General features: G+C 41.9%; 1 protein-coding gene across 1 annotated transcript in view; it reads left to right on the forward strand.

The window, feature by feature from the left end:
• The first annotated feature begins 201 nt into the window (after positions 1-201).
• Positions 202-21,788, forward strand: part of adamts10 (ADAM metallopeptidase with thrombospondin type 1 motif, 10) — a 36,872-nt gene continuing 15,285 nt past the window's right edge. Inside the window, exons 1-13 of the mRNA XM_070909130.1 lie at positions 202-304; positions 6,710-6,849; positions 6,974-7,183; positions 10,204-10,372; positions 10,884-11,086; positions 12,398-12,481; positions 14,466-14,611; positions 15,838-15,881; positions 16,510-16,615; positions 19,204-19,350; positions 19,658-19,799; positions 20,747-20,854; positions 21,177-21,322. Coding sequence (XP_070765231.1) covers positions 202-304; positions 6,710-6,849; positions 6,974-7,183; positions 10,204-10,372; positions 10,884-11,086; positions 12,398-12,481; positions 14,466-14,611; positions 15,838-15,881; positions 16,510-16,615; positions 19,204-19,350; positions 19,658-19,799; positions 20,747-20,854; positions 21,177-21,322 — 1,748 coding nt within the window. The remainder of the gene's footprint in view (positions 305-6,709; positions 6,850-6,973; positions 7,184-10,203; positions 10,373-10,883; positions 11,087-12,397; positions 12,482-14,465; positions 14,612-15,837; positions 15,882-16,509; positions 16,616-19,203; positions 19,351-19,657; positions 19,800-20,746; positions 20,855-21,176; positions 21,323-21,788) is intronic.

Below are 21,788 nucleotides of genomic sequence, written 5' to 3' on the forward strand. Positions count from 1 at the left end.
GAGGACTCGTCCAGGATCCCACTGTGGAGGCTGCTATGTCTGTCTGAACTCACAGATCTTCCTGCAGCCATGGCCCAACAGAGCGCTGAGCTGTCCCACTGCTAGGCGACGGGGCATCCGAGAGGGCAGAAGACATGTTGGGACAGAGGCCCGGGGACCACTGCACTGAATTCTGTTACTATAGCAACTACTGTAGTAACCATGGAAACGCTATGGAGGACTGGTCTGGTCTGCACTGTCATCGTCGTCATGGTTGCCACCGAGGTCGAAGGAGGTCACAGAGTTGAGTTTGCTCAGTCACAAGGTGAGAGGAGGCGATTGTGATTAAGGTGCTGCCTGTAAACCAGAACATGGATACATCAAAATCTAATTGATAACAAAGAAATCCTGTTAATTGATTATGAGCATCACCAACAATGGCCTAATACACCCTGGGATATTAAAGGGAAAGCTACCACGCTATAAAAGGTATGGGAAAAGCTCCAGTGTTATATATATATATATATATATATATATATATGTCATCAGACAGTATTATACTTACACTTATCACACACCCCAGACCCATTCATACCAGACAGCTTTTTAACACTACTGTCGAGTTTTGGTCCTCGTAGCTCATTTGTTCTATTCCTACATACATTCTATTCCTAAGTTTTCCTACAAACCCTTTTTTTATTTAACAAAACAAGCCAAAGTTCTCAAGTGTTAAGTGTTGTCTTAACATAAGCAGCCATTCAGGAATTTTGTCTAAATAAACTAGTAATAATAATAATAAAACAGGCAAAATACTGATTTAAATTGGGGACTATGTGATCAGAGAACAAGTTAACAAGATTGTGAATCCGACCAGACGTTCAATGCCAGATTTAGGTACTTAGGTCAGTATTTGAAACTCAGTGCTACAGACACATTTCGGTCAGTACCAAAAAAGAATTGAGGCGTGATACCCAGCCCTACCTGCCACAACTTTAGCATTATACCTAACCAGACATAAATAAAAACAGAGCTGTCAACACTTGGTTTATTAAAAGTTTTCCCTGCAGTAATGAGACTAAAGAGTCGCCATGGCAATGTGTCAGAAAGATTTATTTTTGGTTACTTTATGACAACTTCATATAGCAACTTAGACTCAATCATGTTCAGGTGTCTCTGAGAAAAGCTGGACTTCTGGTAAGAAGGCTAGATGTCCTAGTATATGTACTGTATAGTAATCCTATAGTTATTATAGAAATGTGTGTTCACCCATTCCCGCCAAAAAAGTGCAGCATCAGACTGGTGTCCCACCCCAGTCTGGACCAGGGCTAAAGCCAGGTTGCATAAAACCAGTTGACCTTTATAAACCAATCAAAAGTTCAGTGTGAAAAGAGTTGCAGAGACCTGGGTTAGAATTAAACACACTATTAACAGCACAGACTTTATTCTTTGATGTCTTTATGAATAGTGGGAAAACATCATTGGTTTATTGTCTGTAATCCAGGCTTTATACTGTGGGTTGCTTTAATTATTTTCAGTCTTCGAGAACTTTAATGTATTTTATGGTCGAGGCACCCAGAGTGAAATCTGTTTTTCATTTCAGTAAAAAAAACAACCTTCTCAATGCTACCCGTGTTTAGAAATTCAGAATAAATACCCTTTTTTTAAATTTGAGTATTTGATTATAGTTGAATTGTAATTTAAGGATCAGCATATGTTCCGTGGTTACTGTAATAGTTTTTTTTATTTGTAATTCACATGCACAGTGCCCACATGAGAAAAAGTTGGGTGAAATGAGCCGTAGAAAGCGCTTCAGGTCTGACCCGGCTGTCTGACCGGCTGAGGCACACTCCAGGCCTGCAGGTCTGGGCTGCTGAACTTGAACTCTGCTTCCACAAATCATGTTTCTGTGGCACAGCCACGTGCCCGCCCCCCTCACCTCTCACCACACAGCCTCCCTGTCTGTCTCGCATACACACTGAAGCTGGAGCGACTGAAATCCCCCGAAGGCAAAGACATAAAATCCCAGAGTGTCCGTGTCTCGTCACCCAGAACAAGGCTGTGATTGTGTATTTCCTAAACTTAACCTCTGACCCCTCACAGCCATCTGTCTCCAATAGTCTGCCACGCTGCTTCCTTTAAATAACCCACCCCTCAAACCCTGACGTGGCTCATTCCCTCAGATACTTAGTTTTCCTCAGGTACAGACAGGTCAGTCTTTAAAGCTGCACTAATTCGTATTTTTATATTAACAATGGATCAAATGACTACTTGTAATGTAAAAGGAGTTGAGTTCAGCAGGCAGCTGTTGTTCAACAAAAACCCTCTGATAAAGACTACTTGTCCAGCACCAAACAGCAGACGATGTTTGCGACTAGCTGGTGAATCAGACAGATATTTCCCTCAGGAGTTGGTGGAGACCAAAAACAGAACTAAAAGAGAGTTCATATTGAACTTAGATTCATCTGGTTGACAGAAAGACGACGTCAAATGAAAGCATATGTTGCTCTGCGTCTGCTTGATGTGTAATTAGTCAACTGTTTGCTAACAAATTCACCATAACATCTGTATAAGGTGATGACATCTTCCTTGTTTTCACACAGCAATGGAAAGATCAAATGTGCGCTCTGAAAGGTCAAAATTCATTTTCTTCTTCCGTCTCCTGCATCAACATTTTGTCTAATTTTGCAAAGCATATATGTCGTCCATAACAACCACAACAATGCTGTGTCGGGGTGTGTGCTGTTACCCTAGCTGAATGTGCAGCGTTAAAGGCATTAACATAGAAGACTAAAATGAACTGCAGGGTTTTTTTTGCACATTTGTAGCTGAAACCGTGATTTGATTTTTCTTTTTTATTCATCATAAACAACATACACATAATGCAATATTTACAAGACAAGAAAAATCTAAAATGTTTTACTTTCATATACTTGCTCTCTCTATGTCTCTCTCTTTCTCTCCCCTGACTTGTTGTTGACTCTTGTCGAGGCCTTGGCTGATATCTTAACACAGATGATAACCCCTTTGAGTCATTCTTTGGATAAAACTCTTACAGCAGCAAATGAAATAATGGGAATATGACTAGAAGCATGAAGATGTCTTGTGTTTGCTGGTTCAGCTTAGTGTCCGGCTGTGTGCAGTAGTTGTTGGTGTCTCTGTGTTTGTTTAAAAAGACAAATATGCAGCAGTTGGACTTTTGAGCTTTTTGCGATTTTTATTTTTCTGTCTTTGCTGATGTGTCTTGAAAGAACCCCTAAATGAAGTAAGCAATCATTTTCACTGCATTGAGTCACTTCTACTTAACTATACAGAATATACACATATTGTTGGACAGTATACAGATTTATAAAACGTGTTACTCATAATCTAATACATATCTTCATCAGTCTTCATCAGTCATTTACCTCAGTTATGATGAAAAAGAGACCGCTATTAGGGTTGGATGGGTGGAAGGACTAAGAGGCCCGACTCACAGTCGGCCTTCCAGTTCATCCCAAAGGTGTTGGGCGGTGTTGAGGGTTCTGTGCAGGCCAATCAAGTTCTTCAACACCAAACTGGGAAAAACATTTCTTTATGAACCTTCCTTTGTGCACGGTTGTCATGTTGAAACAGAAAAGGGTCTTCCCCAAACTGTTGTTGCAAAGTTGGAAGTATGCCATCTAAAATGTCCTTGTATGCTGCAGCATTAGGTTTTCCATTATTTGGATATCCCAGACCACAGTCCTCATCTTGGTCACTGCTCGCGTCTTCTATAGAATGGCTAGTAGCATTAACAACTTTAGTGTGGTCAGAGTCCAGCTTTCCTTTTGTTACACTGAGTTTTTAAGTCTACTTGTGTGTACCACAGTCTTGCAAGAGGTGCAAGAATAGTGGGGACTAATTTAAAGAAAAGACCTGATGAGATTAAATTGAAAACGTTGAAGTCTTCCCCCCGCCACATCGTCACCTTGAAGTTCTTATTCAGAATGAAGAGGGCTTGCCCAACCCATGAAAAATAGCCCCAGACCAACAGAACATACCTTTTGGCCATATACTGTATGTGCATTTGTCACTTCCCTGTGTGCGACCCAGACTGCATACGGGAGAAAGACAGGAGAGGTATAGACAGACAGACACTGACAGATAAACCGACAACGTGAGTGAGGTAGCAGTTGTTGTCAGCTTTTAACAGCTTCATTTAGAGCTGCAGTAAGTGGGATGGCTTCTAACAAGCGTGTTATCTGAAGGTGAGCCGCTCCTTCCACCATTTCTCACTCTTGTGGTTCATACCGACTAATCACAGATTCTCCCTCCTCTTGTAGCTGTCGTTTCTAACAAGGCAGAGCAGCGTTTGGCCTGAGGTGCCATGAAGGTGTGTCTGGGATGGAGGGAGGGACAGTTTTCCATTCAGAGTATTTCCTTCCACTATTTTCATTTGGTGATAATAGAAACCAGGGTGATGCCCTGCTCATGGGTGGATGGGTGTATTTATCAGCACAGAAGCTTTTGTATGAAACCCCTTTAGCCAGGGAGTGTCTGCTGTTAAATTTAGCAAGCGTGTTTCCACTGTTAGTTTGCTTTGATGTCTACTTAACATTTTCAAATGCTGAATCAATCGATGAACATATTTTGAACTGTTGGCTGTGGCACGGTAACTACAGGCTCCATTTGCTACCTGTCAAAGAGAGGAGAGGTCAAATATCAAATATGTGTATATAAGTGCAGTGTAATAATTGTGCAGAGCGAGGATAAGAAGATGTGAGGCAGGATGTACAGCATGTAACATGTTATGCTCCTGAACGAGCCGAGCATAACAAGTCACATATCATGTTTGTTTGTAACGGAGAGTAACGTGTGCAGCCAAATGCGAATGACGCTCCACTTTACGTACTGCGTTTAGATGTTTTCATTCTGTAAACAACAATAACACTGCTGCTCTGAACCCTGGTGTTCTAACATCTGGTGTGAATCTGTTACTATGGGAACCAACACAAACTATCAGAGAAACAACGATTTTGTCCACTTCTAGTAGTTGAGTCGCTTTTTGTTTTCTTTTTTATGGATTACAAAAATGTATATTAAGGACAGCGTGTGTCTTTTTTCCCCCCGTGGGATGGAACAGACAGTGAGTGAGATTGGTTGGAAATTCTGTGGAGAGGAAGCTCAAACTTTTAGTTCAAACTACGTACTAATTTGTTTTGCTGGTTTTCATTAGTGTACAGGTCATTCTGCGTGAGGTCTCCTTAATTTCTTCCTGGGAGGTGAGTTATATCTACTTTATGGACACCCTCCCTTCATTTTCTCTCCAGGAGCTTTTTCCTGTGTTTCAAAGGGAATGGTAATACCACCTGCCTGATTAGTTGCTGCGGTTTGTGAGAGCAGGATGGATGTGTTGTGGGAAACAGCTCAGAGCTCTTATGAACGTAATGCTTTTGAACGAATTTGTGGAATTGTGCTGTTGTGGTTTCGGTGGCTTCAAGTGTCCATTTTAGGCCGTTTTCATTGGTGTTATTTCTCAACTTTGTAAGTGAACATTTTCTGATAGCTCCAGAGACACTATGGCAGGGATAGCACATTAGCTAGCTAGATGATCTGGCAAAGTAGGATGGCTTAATGGCAGCCAAGGAGGGAACTGGGAGCAGGTGTGCAGGTGGGCGTGGAGGTCAGGTAATGAGGAAAAACAGGAACACACTGCTGTTCAGGGAGGGGATGGCAGGTTCTGAAAGGACAGGGGAGTTAGAGGTAAAATAAAAAAGTACAGAAAATGATGAACTGGCTGCCACTATGACAGTAACAATACCTTTTTCTTCTAAACCTTGGAATTGTATTGCATCTTTTTTCTGATTTGTAACCACTATCATTGAATTGTCTGTGTTTTCCCATACTGTTTTCACAGTTACTTCCAGTAAAAACTTAACAGGCCATCCCACCTTCTTGAACCCTTACGGGAAGTGTGTTTTGCTCGCTGCATAGCTGTGCAGCTACAAAGTGAGGGAAGGAAATTAAACATGAAGTTATAATGCAAAAAACGCATTCACCATTTTTGAAAAGGGAACAAGGCATCGTCCATATTGGTTCTCATGACTAAAACCACTTGAGCGCCGAGCATACTTTGTACTAAACTTTCCATGTCGAAAATACAGTACAACCTCACAAGTTCCATGTGAAGGCAGCATTTGTAATTGTGCTTGCTGTTTATTCAAGCCAGACCTATCCGCTGCTAACAGAGTGGTTTTTCCCGGTACAGAGCTCTCCAAGTCTGTACCAGGGAACTCTGATCTCTGGGTATTTACTCTGTGTGGGAAGGGGCTGCTTCTCCACTAGCCGAGGCCAAAGGTTTGATGAAAACTGGGCTCATTTGCTGGTGACCTTTCCCCGTTAGTTAGCTGACGTTGGCTGTTTGGAGCCGTGTGTGTTTGGACAATAAATCTCCACCAGGCCCCGGCACAGACTGGGACAGACAGGAAGTATACAGTTTCAGTGTAACCATGGCAACTTCCCTTTGGCCTCATGCAGGAGGGGGTTCTCGGAGTGGAGGGACCTTTTCAGTAATGGGCCAAAAAGCCTGCAAGTTTCTCTTTGCCAACTGGGTTACTCTCTCAATAAAAAGCCCCATAGCGTTATTCAAAATAAGCAACTCCCAAATCCTCAACTGTTTTTAATTAGAGTCAATTAGATTAAGCTGAATTTTGGCTTTATTACATTAAACTCTGATTTTGGTTTCATGCCTTCTTTATTTCTCTCCCTCTAGCTGCCTTCCTGTCCAGTCTAGGCCAGTACGAGATTGCCATCCCAGTACGTGTAGGACCTAATGGTGAGACGCTGGATGCAGAAAGGCCTCAACACCACCGAAGAAGAAGACGCAGCACTGAAGACAGGCTGCCTGACTCTGTATTACGCTTTTTGAAATTGTTTCCCTTTCATTTTTTCGTCATTTCGTCATTAATTCTTAACATTCAGATCCAAGAGCATTTATAAACTAAACTCTCCCTTTTTTTTTTTTTTAATCTCTTAGCTCTTCTACCAGCTGTCCACGTCACGTAACAACTTCCTGCTGAACCTAACGCTGCAGGGAGGCCTGCTGTCCCGGCAGTTCAGGGTGGAGTACTGGAAGAGAGGTCGATTAGCCTGGAGTCATCCTTACTCTCCGCACTGCCACTATGTAGGACACCTCCAAGACCAGCCGCACTCCAGCAAAGTGGCCCTGAGCAACTGTAACGGCCTGGTAAGAGTGAAACCTGCAAGTCTAATCCACATCTAATACATGGAGCGAGGTCAGCAGCGGCAGCAGCGCTGGCTCAGCAAATAAGGGATCAGTAATGCTTGATTCGGACATCAAAGCATGAAATTTTAACAAACCTTGAGTACTTAAGCCAGCTTTAATCTTTGCCCAAACCAACCAGTGTGGTTCTCAGAAATTAAAATTTTATTTCAGGTACTTTAAAACCTTATCTTAAAGGAAGGATTCATCCAAAAAAGGTGCTTCGTTTCTTTTTCTTATTTTTTATCCCTACATGTAATTAACCAGGTGTAGAATACTTGATGACATAAATATCCAAGGAAACTACTTTTTTTAGACAAATTTGCACCAGCTTTTACCGTGAAAATCAGCAATATCATTGTAAAAGAAACAGGGATGCTAATGTTCTCCACCAACAGCAACAAAATTTGGGTTTAATCATCTTGAATAACAGACTTTGACTGACACGAGGTGTCCATGTTTGTGTGGTTTTTAAGGCAGTTTCATCTTATTATTATTAACAAAAATCTGAGTTTCCCTGTCTTAATGAACTATTATTTTGATGTGAACACTATTTAAAAGTTGGAAACAGGTAGTAACCATAACTCCAATCCAATATGCATGCACCATGAAACGAGCGTCTGACCACGACTAAAAGCAAAAGTTTTAATACTTGATCCAAACGGCCACATCCGAAGGTGGCCATCATAGAAAGATGTGAGACTCGATTATTTGTACAAATAAGGATATGTAGAACACTTTTGAGTGTCTCTCCTCTAGGGCATTCATGTTGTTGCACTCTGCAAACATGGCCCATCGCTGCGTGAAGTGGGCGTGATGGTCGGTTTCAGAAAGATACAAAAACTGTCAGAAGCAGCCCTCTTATTCCGACGTAGGAAGGGTGTGGGGGTGCTGTTAGACAATCCAACAAGCACTTTGTTTGAAGTTTGATGCCCTTAACCTCTACCTATAACCCAAAGTGCGTCAAGTTCTGGCATGCTGTCCTGGGGCTGTTTAAAGGCAGACTGGGAAATGTAGGAGATTATTAACTGAAGCTGTGGTCAACAAGTTATGGGAAGCAGATTTCCAAAGTGGTCTTGTTTACCACTTAGTAAAGCATCAATTCCTTTTCATTTATTTACCATTCTCATGAAGTCATGTGCTTGTTAATGCCCCAAACTACGAGATCAAAGTTGGTCCCCCCTCTGAATCACTTGACTGGATCACTTAATTGTGATGCATCATTTTGTTGGCTGAAATCATTTTCCTGCATTCACAGCACCGTGTATCTGTGTGTCCTCTCACCACAAACAGCGGGCTCCACAATAACAGTTGTATACACAGCTGAGGATTAGATGTGTTCACAAAGCGTTAATAAGCCGCACACGTAATTACTGTTGGTCAGACCAGCGTGAGCACATTCACCAGCGAGCGGGCTGTGTGTCCAGGGGAGCATCACTAACTTCATTATGGGATTAAAGGCACTTTGAAAGCTGCCGCAGTGAGTCGAGGGGAGACACTCGCTCTGACCGGGGCCAACACATTTGAGCAGAATCAAAGGAAGTGTTAGTGTATCGCTCTCTGTCTCGCTCTCTCATTTTTCTCGCTCTCATTCACTCTTTCATGCTCTCACGTGTGTTTGTCTGTATGTGTGTGTGTGTTAGTTCTGTGGGGTCCTGATCCTCTTCTCACAGCTCGCCAACAGAGGACCCTGTGAGGGGGACAGTGTTTGTAGTGGGACGGTCTGAACACAGAGCGATATGATGATAATGTTAAGCTGGTATCTCTAATATAAAAGACATGTGGCATATTATTGTACCTTTATGTCCATGTTAATGCCAAGGAGTTGAATGTGTTATTTCTCACCAAGGGCTTTGTAGCGGCTCATATTGTAATAAGTATCAGCCAATGTAACCTGAAAATGAAATGACAAATTCTACTGTAAATGGGGGGAAATGTTATATACATATAATAAATTGCTGGTGATTTAATATAAATGGAAATTCCAAGAGAAAACTATCAACCACCAACAATCTATTTTTTTTGTTGGGTAGTTATTGGTAATTGTTTTTAGTTAATAATCACATGTTATTTCAAAAAGGGAGGGTAGGGGGGTGTCACACAGACAAAAATAGCATTTGCAGCGTCTGCACTGCTAAGTTGACTACTCACTTCTCAAATTATCCAAATGGCATGGCAGTATATATTGCGTCTTCACCTACTGGAACTGCTTCCCCATCATCTCGGTCTGTTATTTGTTGCGTCTTTTTTCACAGTGCCATTCCTTCAAGCGTGTGGAGGACATTTCACATTGTACTATCAACGTTACTACAGTGTCATTGTGTATTTCTAAGGGCTCGTATTATGTCTCTGTTATTTTATTTGTTTTGTATTTTGACCTAAAGTCAGATGACTCTTGCCCCTGTGGGACAAAAGCGTCTCACTGTGGAGAAGACACCTTGCATGTGGGCTGTAAACCACTGTACCTTTCTCCAAATATGATGCTCCCTGATCAACAATGACAAGTGCCGCCTCTAAAATAAACTACGTAGACAGTGGTCATTATTGGAGGGCAGAAACTGCTGCAACGCTGCTAATCACTGAGCTCAAAATCTGCTGCACTGGAAGCTCAGAGGTTGTTATGAAGTCTCCTCTCCTGCTGTCACTGTTCTGACCCATTAGCACCAGGATCCCTCAGAGGGCCTCTGATTCACTTCTGCCTTACCTTAACTTACCCTGCCTGCTCTGTTGCTCACTCTTCTTTGTCAATATCAAGAGTATAAGTGATTGATTGTTGTCTTATGATTGATGGAGCATTTGGGATGATCTGTATTAGTGGCTGTGTTATTTTATTTCTTAACATGTTTTAAAGATTGGTTAAGATTCACACCATCCGTGTAATGTGATGTTGTGATATTTGTATCATGAAAGCAATGATTCCTGTTATTCTATTCTATTCTATTTTATTCTGTTCTATTCTATTCTACGTATCTGTCTCTCTGCAGCAGGGGGTGATTGTTGCAGGGGGAGAGGAGTACCTGATTGAACCCCTTGTCTCACCAGATAACCAGACCAGGACGGAGAGGGGGGAGAGAGCAGAGGGGCGCCCCCATGTGGTTTACAAGCGGTCATCGCTCCGCCATCAGTACAAGGGCCAATCCTGTGGAGTCATTGGTGAGGGGAGAGATATTCTGGTCTTTTTAGTAGCAGCAGTTTGGTCCAGACTGGAGGAGTAAACTGCCCCAGGCTGATTTGCATAGCAGCCAGCAGCAGAAGATTGTGGTTGTGTCTGAGTTTCCAGTTGTGATTGGGTGTGACTGAGTCTGTGTTACAGGGCGTTGCTGAAAAAGCAAAAGTATGTTCAGAAAACCATCTTTTGGCAAATAAAAGTTTAAAAAAAACCCATCCAACTTTGTAATGCTATGCTTTTATCCTGCTCTATGTTCATGGAACGTGTGTTCAGGCTTCATTCTGGTTGCATGGTAAAGTGTTTTAGATTGCCATCATTAATCTCTTGGCCTTTTATGGAAAATGCAAAATGTACATTGAGTGATTGGGTTTTCTTTATATAATTGGCTCAACTGCTGCTGTGCTTTTGTGGGTTTCTTATATGTGTCTATATATGTCTTCAAAACCTGAGTGTGTGTGTGTGTGTGTATGTGTGTGTGTGTGTGATCTTCCTCAGACGAGAAGCCGATGAAAGGCGCGTCATGGTGGCAGCGAACTCTGAAGACGCCTCCCCATCACGTCGGTCGCGGCCAGCTGCCTCTGAAGCGCTCAGTTAGCCGGGAGCGCTACGTGGAGACGCTGGTGGTAGCCGACAAGATGATGGTGGGTTACCATGGTCGCAGAGACATCGAGCAGTACATCCTGGCTGTCATGAATATTGTAAGTTTCACAACACAAAAGATAGTACATACACAATGCATTAAGAAGCCACTTTCCCCAGGGTCGCTGGAGTTGTTCTTTATGAATAAAAGGGGAATTTCTCACGCATGGCAGAATTATTAAAAGCTTCAGTTTCACACTAAAACAGAGTCAGACTGAGAAGATGTGGTGAAGATGATACTTTGCTTTTGTATAGTTTAGCTTTTCTAAGCTTTCAGCAGCAATCCAACTGCCAATCGTGCTTTGGTTACTGGGTATCGAACAAAACAAAAGACCAGCTTGGAGTCAACGAAGAAGAGATTAAAGACTAGAAAGAATAGAAATGTCTAGAATGACAGAAATACGTTTCAGTGCTTCTCTAACATCAAGGATCAGTTAGTCAAACGTGTTTATACAAAAATGTGTCAGAAAACCCAAGTTAAGTTCAAATGAATCAGATTGAGGCATGCATAATGCTTTTAGACAGAAAGAAAAACAAATGTGTAGACCTTTTTTGATTTCTCCGAGGGGAGGCCACATGTTTTAGTCAGACAAGCTTAGGTTGTATGTCATCATCTGTACCACTTCTGTCACTGGGGATCTCTTCACACACAGTTAATCACTTTAAACCTATGCACACACGTGTTAGGAATGTATTTAATGATGGGTTGGTCAGCTGCTATTGTTACAAAGCAGGTTGCATCCGGAGTGTTACAGAATCACAGAAACCAACAGCATCTGTTTAGTGGTGTGGAGCAAAGTGGGCCAAATTACACCAGACACCAGTAATGACAAGTGTCTGAGTGCAGCTTTAGTGCTAGTAGTGGTTTTAACTCTGGTCTTTTTTTATAACTGTTGGTGCTTTGACTCTTTAATAATCATTGGCACTTGCAGTGCACTGACTTGACACCTCTTTTAAGACTCTCAGACTGTGTTTTGACTTAGTGGCGCAAGGGATGCCTTCTTAGCCCGCCTCTGTTTACTTTTTCCATTGAGCCTAAGCCATCCCTACACAAATGAGTCCAGACTTTCTGGGGGTCACATTTGGAGGGTTGATGCAAAAGTTGTTGTTATACATGGACAATACATCAGGGCTGGTCTCTGAACAGGAAAATCACAGCAAAATCATGCTGAATCAGCTTTTTTAAATTTTATTACAATTTTCAACACTGGGTTTCCTTTTCTGGGACTTCGCTTGCCATTACAACTCTTAATTTATGATGCATGACTCCTATGTCTATTTCTAGTATTGTCTCAGCTCTAGTGTAATGTGCTCAACTGGTGTATCAGCTGTTTTTAAGACTGGTCTTTTCTTGTTTCCCTGGAGGTCAGGTTGCCAAACTGTTCCAGGATTCTAGCCTGGGGAATGCAGTCAACATTGTGGTGACACGGCTCATCCTGCTCATGGAAGACCAGGTAAATAAACTTAGTCAGCTACTGTAATACGCTGTACAGCCCTCTCTTCTCCTCTGCTTGTCCTCATCACCTCTCTGTCCAGACTGCACAAATCTCTTCCCTGACTAGCATCTATGAGCTCCTTGTTTGTGTCAAATTATTGGCTTAAGTGTCTTTTCCTCCGCCACTCCCGGTGGACTCTGAGTGTGTAAGTGGGACTTGGCTGTAATGAAAGGTACAAGAGGGTGTAAGGAGGCGAGGAAGAGGGCGATGGGTGAGGAAAGGCAAAAAAGTCTGGGTATGAGGGGGGTTTTGTACCTGTCAGACAGAGCTGCTTTGTGACTGTCCTGCTGGTTACTGTGGGGAACAGTGACCTCTCTGACCATTGCTATGACGCACATCCAGGGTGTAGAAAAGCTCAAAGTTAGATTTGGACGCTGATGCAGAATACATCAGCATCTAAATCTGCTACACCAGAGAAGATGCACAAACCTATATGTGTTGCGTTTAAGGCACTCGAGAGTCTTCAAGACTCTATGGATAGCAATGTCAGTCGGTCACTTGGTCCACCACTTTTGTCCAGACTGAAATTTCTCTATAACTATTAGATGGATTGCCATAAAAGTTTGTACAGACATGCATGGTCCCCAGACTATGAATCCTCCTGACGTCGGTGATCCTCTGACTGGGCAATGTCGCTGTAAGCATGTTAGCATGCTGACATTAGCATTAAGATCAGACACGATAAGATAGCTCAAAGCCTCACAGAGCTGTTAGCACAGCTGTTGACTCTTGCTGTATGATATAAGTGAGTGCACGGAGGTCAGAAAGGAGGCAGAGTTAGAATCCACACCCGACCACAAGGCAGGGGTTCAGCTCATACAAAGTGCATGACCTTACCAGCATAGCACAGGAGATGACTGGGCCATCTGACTACCTTGTAACTGACCTTATTAGCCTGCCATTAACAGCATGTGGTGAGACGGTGCAGCCGGCTCCATCGTAATATTGACCTTCAAGCAATCTGACAGATGAATCATACTGAATTAAAGGGGCATTACAGTGTGGCTTTGAGGTTTCCTCCATAGCTGTCTTATTAGGGAACATTTATGATTCATACTGTTCATACGGCCTCAAAATTAGCCCCATAATTTACCGCTCGGATGTGTTCGTCATCTGACATAGTAAAGAAGTAAATGTTAGGATCATTAGCGGTGGGCAGTATTAGTGTTGTTATTCTTTCTCCATGGACCGTTGAGGTCGGGACAGGATTGAGAGGAGTCTCTGCGAGTGGTTCTGCTGCTGGTTTCCAGGTCTGAAAACGGCAAGCTGCCCCTGGAAAATAAAATCAGGCCAGCAGTGGGCCCAGAAATGAGGGACTGTGGGATGAGACAATTACTAGTTATGTCACCACATGCATTCCTGGGTTACGAGTTCTCGCCAGCTGTGGCCAGCAGAGCACTCCCTCCTCTCCTTCTCCTCCCTGCACTCTCATAATACTAGAAAGCACCTTCACTCTAATCCTGCCTCCACATTAGCTTCTGTGATAGTGTGGAGGGAAGTTTCTTAAGCTTTTTAAGCCTACAATTCAAATTTTAGAAATGTTGTCTCACCATGTATGACATACAGTCTAATGAAGCTGCTGTCAAGTGAAGCATATTTCCCCAAATTTGGTGAGTTTAAGTGTTCTTTTAAGTATTGAGGAACTTCTTACGCTGAAAAATGTAGTGTCACAAAGCCGAAAGCACAGCTTAGACGAACATACGAGGGCGGAAAACAAGCCTGAAACACTGTAATACAGGAAGCCTGGGGCTGGGTTATCATAGCATTGTTGGGCCTTTTATCTGATTGTTGAAATCTCTCCTTTGTTGACACTGGGATATCCTCATGATTAAATTAAGTAGCTTTGCAAAAATATATAAATTGCTGGAGTTGTAATCTCAAGTTTTCTCGTGTTTCCCAATTTGCTTTTGACTCTGTATTTCCTCTCTTGTCTCTCTTCCAGCCAACACTGGAGATCAACCACCACGCAGGGAAGTCTTTAGACAGCTTCTGTAAGTGGCAGAAAACCATCCAGCACCGGAGCAGCTACGGTAACGCCATACCAGACAACGGGATCGCTCACCATGACACTGCTGTGCTTATCACCAGGTCAGAAATACAAAGAGACAAACCTTTCTCACAGGAGTAACCAATAAAGACTGTAACCCTTTTCTGGATTTTGATTCATATATAAATGAAGGTAATTTACAATGAAGACATTGTTTGTGAAGCCAAAGCAAAAAGCGTTTTTTGTCTTGTGGGTACCAGGGAAGTTGGTTCACATATATTTAAAATACCCTAACCCACCGACTGCAACTTATAAACACAAATATGTTTAGTATGTTTCCCTGTTCATATAAGGGTTAAAACAGTGTTTCCTCTGAGCTGAATTCTTACATTCCCAGCCCCTGTCCTCATAGGTTTTCATTAAGCCAAGTCCAAGAGAGCTGGGCTGTATCTTGTCCTGTCTGGGGTGACGATAGCTGGGGCCGCTCTGCCCAGCTCAGCATCTGGAGAGAAAACGTAAAAGAGAGATATGAGGAGGGAGCGAGAGAAAATGACAGATTTATTATTTATTTTTTGTAGAGAGCAGCCCAGAGAAAATGGAGAGACACCCTTAGAGGATGAGAGCGAGAGCAGAAATCAAAGCAAAGCTGCTTTGAATCTGACAGTGCTGCTTTCTCTCAATGTTCTCGTCCTTTTTCTAACCACGCTCTCTGTTACTGATACTGCTGGAGGAAAACAGAGACAACAGTGGTAGATGCATATTGAGCAGATAAAACACTGATGCTATTGACAGAGGAATGTGCAACAGCAAACAACACAACCATGATTTGGTCAGAGTCATCTGAATGCAATGGAGCTGGGCAAGAGCTGCCACAAATACTTTCCTAACAGAATGTGCTATAAGCTTATGTAAGAGGGGGCGTAAGGAAAGTGCAGATAGATAAATGTCTGTTTTTTGAGATGTGGTTTTGGTGGTGGCTTTGTGAGAACACTTTGGTTTTACGACAGGATTTATCAAGCAGAGGATGGAAGCTGTCCAGACAGACGACACCACAGTGACCGTCCATGATTTCCTGCTATTGTTCTTTTAAAACTATATCTGTCTGCTATCACTGCTGTCCTCTGTCTGTCCATAATGTCTGTGTGAGTGTGTCCGTCACCATCTGTGAATATACTGCATTTCCAGTGTGTTTGTACGTGTCTGTTTGCATACGTTAGTGTGACTACATGTTGGATTTCATCTATTGAATGGTGCTGCTTCCGTTTGTGTTTGACTACATAAGTGTTAGTTTCAAATATTATATATATATTGTCCTTCCCATCTGCAGGTACGACATCTGCATCCAAAAAAACAAGCCCTGTGAAACTCTAGGTAAAACACATATACACACAAACACATATTTGTACTTCTATCCATAAGAGAACCCTCATTGACAGACAGCGTTCCCTCACCCCTAATCCTAACCCCAACCCACACACTAGACCAACCCTAAACTCAATTCCAAGTGTCTTAACCATCAAAAATTGAAGGTCCAGCCTGAAGTGAGGACCGTCCTCACTTTCAATATCTGAAACTCAAATTGGTCCTCACAAAAATAGATGTACCAGAGCACACACACATATTCTCATTCACACACAAAACAAATCAAGCATGACTTGACTGATTCATCCTTTATAGGAAGGTGTGTTATCTGTGTTGATGTCGTATTTGAATAATTACCAAAATCCCTGAGAGGAAGGTGCTGCTGCTACACTTTCAATAAGACTTTTTGGAAAATCCAATTATACTTCTAAATAGGATTCAGCTAAGACTGCCAGCATATTCCAGTCTGAACATTTTAAGTCTCTCTCAGTCACCCAGAAATTGAGATTAGCAAGGTTCTGTAGGTCAGTCTGCATGTTTCTTATAGTATTCATATATAAATGTGTGTGTGTGTGTGTGTGTGTGTGTGTGTGTGTGTGTGTGTGTGTGTGTGTGTGTGTGTGTGTGTGTGAGACAGGTCTGGCTCCTGTAGGAGGGATGTGTGAGCCAGAGAGGAGCTGCAGCATCAATGAGGACATCGGCCTGGGAACAGCCTTCACTATCGCCCATGAGATAGGACACACGTGAGTGAAACACACACACATGCAATAAACTGAACATTTACAGACCTGTATATATTATTTTGTAAACCCAACACAAATCCATTTAATGTCACATGTATCTTTCACATCTTGTCTTATTTGCTTTGTAAAGGCCTGATGAGTAAAATCAAAATGCAATAACTTTATTTAATCAGGCAAAGTGTTCAGGAACAAATTTATCTTCCCTGCAGGATTTTTGGATGGTTGGTAGGTCCACATCTGTGGTACCAGAGTGAATTAGCTTGTCAGATATTGAATAGATTTCCACTTGAATGAGTTTATCTATCGCAGACCCAAAAGGAGAGATATATAAATGGGTCCAACGCAGGTTGAGCACGTTTCCAGTGGACCTGCATCACAGTCCATGTGTCTGACATCTGAAGTTGGTATTAGTCTTCTTAAACAGTATACCATAGGGCCGACATGTTATAAATCTTTCAGTCCAGGTTTCCACAATGTTGCATGCAGAGATCATGCACATTAAACTATGACCCACTAAGACTCGTGAGGAGAAGTTCATAACCCCATGTTGTCCTGCCCCTTAGAAAAAACACTGAATCCCTCCCAGATCCACTGGCTGCGGTTCTTTAGCTGAAGCTGAAACACAAAATGTCCCTAAAGGAACCCCTGAGGTGTCTCATATGTCTTTTCTTGTAGTCTGGTCCGAGGTGATCCCTCCCTCCACTGAGAAACTGTCCTCAGATTACATCTCCAGATCTCCAGAGAGAGTTTATGTAATCTCTAACACCATGAGTCATTTCCATCAGTTGAGAATGTGTTAATAGTTGTATATTTTCTTTCCGTCACACTATTTATATGTGGAATTAGTTACATGTGGGGCTGGTGCAGCACCTGGAGATGCCTCTATTTTTTTTATATCTGGCTCCCCTGGATTACTTTGAGCCTGTGTTTTTCTCATTTGCCTGGTATAGCTGATCTGTATCACTTAGTAAGAAGCATTTTTATCTGCCTGTATGTTTCTCTTCTGTCATGAATACAGTAAATCAAGAGAGGTTACTGATTTTATCCCTCTTTTTTTCCTGAGAAAACCATCAAGATGGATTATTCTACTTGCTCAGAGTAATTGAGTGTCCCATTGCATTGTGTCCACACACAGCCCTGAGAAGTATTAAGACAGATGGTGGATCCCTCGTGGTCCTGCCTCCCTAATGATTAACACAGGTAGCTTTCGAGTACTCAGACCACAAGGTTTATTCGCCAACATGACTGGACATAGTGTGCTGATTAGTGTGTGTCTATATATACAATCTGTTTCTTAAATTGTTTGTACATCACAGTGCAGCATTAGATTAAATGCAGGCCTGTTTGTGGTGGAGGGCACCCACATGAAAAGACAAGACGGACTAAGACTGAAATGAGTCAGTGAGGAATGAAAAGCTTTCCGAACATTTTTATTTCAGGCTCAAACACAGCTACTGTCTTTGAGTTTTATCGCTGTCTGTCATGAAGGCCCAAATGTGAGGATCTGATGCTTTTCTTTGTCGTATATGATAGTAAATTGAATATCTAGGGAGTTAGGACTGTTGGTCAAATACAGTAAAACAAGCATAAGTTATGTTGGGCTCTTGGAAATGAAAATGGGCATTTTCCACTATTTTCCGATATTTTATAGACACATCGATGAATCTTTTAATCAAGAAAATAACTGGAAGATTAATCAATAATGAAAACGATCATTAATTGCAGCTTTTGTCAGCTTTTTTGTGTGAATTACAAAGTATTTTCATAATGTTATCACATTAATAAAGAATGTAAACTTGACTAGGGCTGTAACTAACGATAATTTTACTATTAATTAACCTGCCGATTATTTTCTCCATTAATCGATGAATTGTTTGGTCTATAAAATGTCAGAAAATAGTCCAAAACTCAAAAATGTTTGATTTACAGTGATATGAAAAAGAGAAAATACTCCCATTGAAATTTGGCCTTAAAAGATTATATAGAGAAGTTTGTAGTATCGTAATATGTAGATGAGTAATTTTACAATTATTCGATCATTAAAAGCTCTAAACTTGACCTTACTTTATACAGTGTTACAGTCTTCTTTTTGTTTGTTCAAAGTGCAACATATTTACATGTCAGTCAAGAAGTTGAGCCCCTTTCAAGTTGCACTGATTCCACTGAGTCCCTGTGAACAGAACTGAATTTATTACTACTGTACACTGTCTTATGATGTTAATAATGAAACATCTGTTCATAGGTCTTTGATAGATGAAGATGAACACACCTTACAGCTGTGGACTATAGTCTTTCACATTGTGGCGATCTGCTGCTTTTATGTAAATAATCATATTTCTTGTGGGTTTATGATTCAGAGTTAAGGTCATATATCCTTTCTGTGGTTTGATATTCATTTGATTTAATTAATTTTGTCAGACAAGACTCTGACTGGCATCCCACATCTGACAGTCAAACCGCTACAGTTCTTTAGAGCCCGCTCGGTTCTCCGCAGTGATCTTTTTTCCACTGTCCCCGTCCCTGCTGCAGAGACTATTACCGGCCCACACAGCCTCAAAGTGTTGTCACTGTATCATCATGGGCTTTAGGTTTGGGATGAACCATGACGGTATGGGGAACGCCTGTGGGCCCCGCAGCCAGGAGACCGCCAAACTGATGGCTGACCACATCACCATGAAGACAAACCCATTCATCTGGTCCGCCTGTAGCCGGGATTACATCACCAGCTTCCTGGAGTGAGTCAGCCTATCAGATATCTGCAACACCACAAATAATTTGGTAATTAGAGGTTGGAGCCAGAAACATTCACTTGGATGTCAGAGTAACATTCTTGATGGTCAGAGAAACACTCAGCTAACAGATGGTTCTTGACAGTAGGCAAATCCACTTCAATTAAATGATCTGTAGCCTGTTTGGTGTTTCAATAAGACTGTCTCTGTCTTACTTTGGGTGTTCTCAGAAGAAACGACCGAAACATTACCAGTTATTGTATATTTGAATCTCCTTCTTAATCCCTTTTCTTTTCTGTTTGGTGTGCTTTAGTTCAGGTATGGGCTCCTGTCTGAACAACGTCCCCCCAAAGCAGGAGTTTGTGTACCCCACCACAGCACCGGGTCAGGCCTACGATGCAGACGAACAGTGCCGCTTCCAGTACGGTGTCAGATCTCGACAATGTAAATACGCGGTGAGTGCTCTGTGTACACTTTCCCACTTTTCATTCAGCTTTCAGCAGCCTGAAATGATCATAACCCCCAGCAATGACAGCCTTCCCAGGTTCTCATATGTATTTGAGATGTTATACTTTTGCATTCTATTTTAGAAATCATGCAGGTAGCTCTAAAGGGATTAAATACTGTAGAAATAGTGATATTTATTACATTTATGGTATTTTTTGAACCTGATGAAGCCTCTTTGATGTTGCAAAATGTCCTCAAGATTAAAATAGTAAGCCCAGTTCCCTTTTGAATTTAGTACCTTGAGCTTTTATAAATATGTCAGTCTTAGAAATCGTGGCTATTCAATGATCCTGTACATGTCGAGTTCCCCTATGACACTTAGCTTTAGATGATATGTTTAGCTCTCTGCAACATTTTTACTTTCCCTTTTTCGGTTTCCACACTTACTCATCAATGGGTCAGGTGATTATTTGTTTATTTATTTGATTAGCTTCACTGTCCATCCTGATGGAGTCAGGCTGACTTGATCTTTCTCTTCAATCTCAATTAAAGTTATTTGTCTCACCGCTCACCCCTGATTTGTGTTCCTTTGGCTCTCGGCCTCCCTGACAAAGTGAAACATCTTGCAATACCTTTGCTGAGTAGCATCCACTTTATTGCATGGTCAACTTTTATGGGGCCAAGTTCGGAGCGAATGGACATCTGGAACGGAATACTGCTTTATAGACTCATTATTATGGATACTATATGGTCAGAGCATATGTACACAATAAAACATAACCCCCATGTGTTATATGCATCGCTGTAGAGGGAGCAGAGAGGAAGGTGGACAAGAGTGTGTCTGATCTTGTGTCCTTATAATGAGCTTATATAGAAAACACTGACAGGTTGTCTCCCCCTTTTTCTTTTCTCTCTCTCACCTATGTTTGTATTCTCCTTTCACTCACACACACAGGAAGTCTGCAGTGAACTTTGGTGCATGAGCAAGAGCAACCGTTGCATCACCAGCAGCATTCCCGCTGCAGAGGGAACCATCTGTCAGACCAACACCATAGAGAAAGGGGTAAATACTGAAATTAACCTTTTTCGTACGTTATTCTTTTTAAAGTTTTGTTCTCCTGCTTCTTTCAAAAATAAAAAAGGAGCAGCCAGCTGACTCATCTTGGCTGTTGTTTTGTTTGGATAGCATGTTTTCCAATAAAAACATTTGTGGAGAAGATCATTTTAAGAAAAACCTGTAAAACACAAAGTAAAAAAGCTGTTCTTGGGGTTTTTCATTTCACTGCTGTTGCTGTCATGAAACAGACCAGAAAAGTTTTTTTTTTTGTTGTGTGAATTCTGTGTATCTGAAAATGTGTATGATTATACGTGCGTTTGTGCTGCAGTGGTGCTACAAGAGGGTGTGTGTGGCGTATGGGACTCGTCCGGAGGGCGTGGACGGGGGCTGGGGTCTGTGGTCTCCCTGGGAGGAGTGCAGCAGGACCTGTGGAGGAGGAGTCTCCTCTTCTATCAGACACTGTGACAGCCCCAGGTACTGGTGAAACGCATCACTCTTGTGGTGGGAAACTCTACCTGGCGGAACACTCAAGTTACTAACTTCAAAATGGCTGGATATCTCAGGATCAGCAAATAGAATAGGTCTTTGAATGTAATAGAGAAATTAGCCAGCTAATTTCTTTCTATCCTTTTATTTTTGTTCTGTAAACTGGGTGTTTACTCAGTAGATGATAGTGAGGCATTGATACAATACAGTGCATCATTATCGGTGCAGATACTGGCCGTATTGAATGCTTCAAATATCGACTGACGATTAAATACTGTTCATAGTCAGTTTTAGATATTTATGATTAAAATTGAAATAAAGCCTGAAAAGAATGTCGGATTACACATTTTCACTTACTTGTTACTGAGTGACACGCAGGAAGAACATGCAACTCAACGCAGAAAGCACAAAGGCTGGGATGTCTCCTTCTTGCAGGCAGCAGTGGCACCGTTTT

The sequence above is a fragment of the Enoplosus armatus genome, chromosome 7 (genome assembly GCF_043641665.1).
Source record: "Enoplosus armatus isolate fEnoArm2 chromosome 7, fEnoArm2.hap1, whole genome shotgun sequence".
In the NCBI taxonomy this organism is placed as follows: domain Eukaryota; kingdom Metazoa; phylum Chordata; class Actinopteri; order Centrarchiformes; family Enoplosidae; genus Enoplosus; species Enoplosus armatus.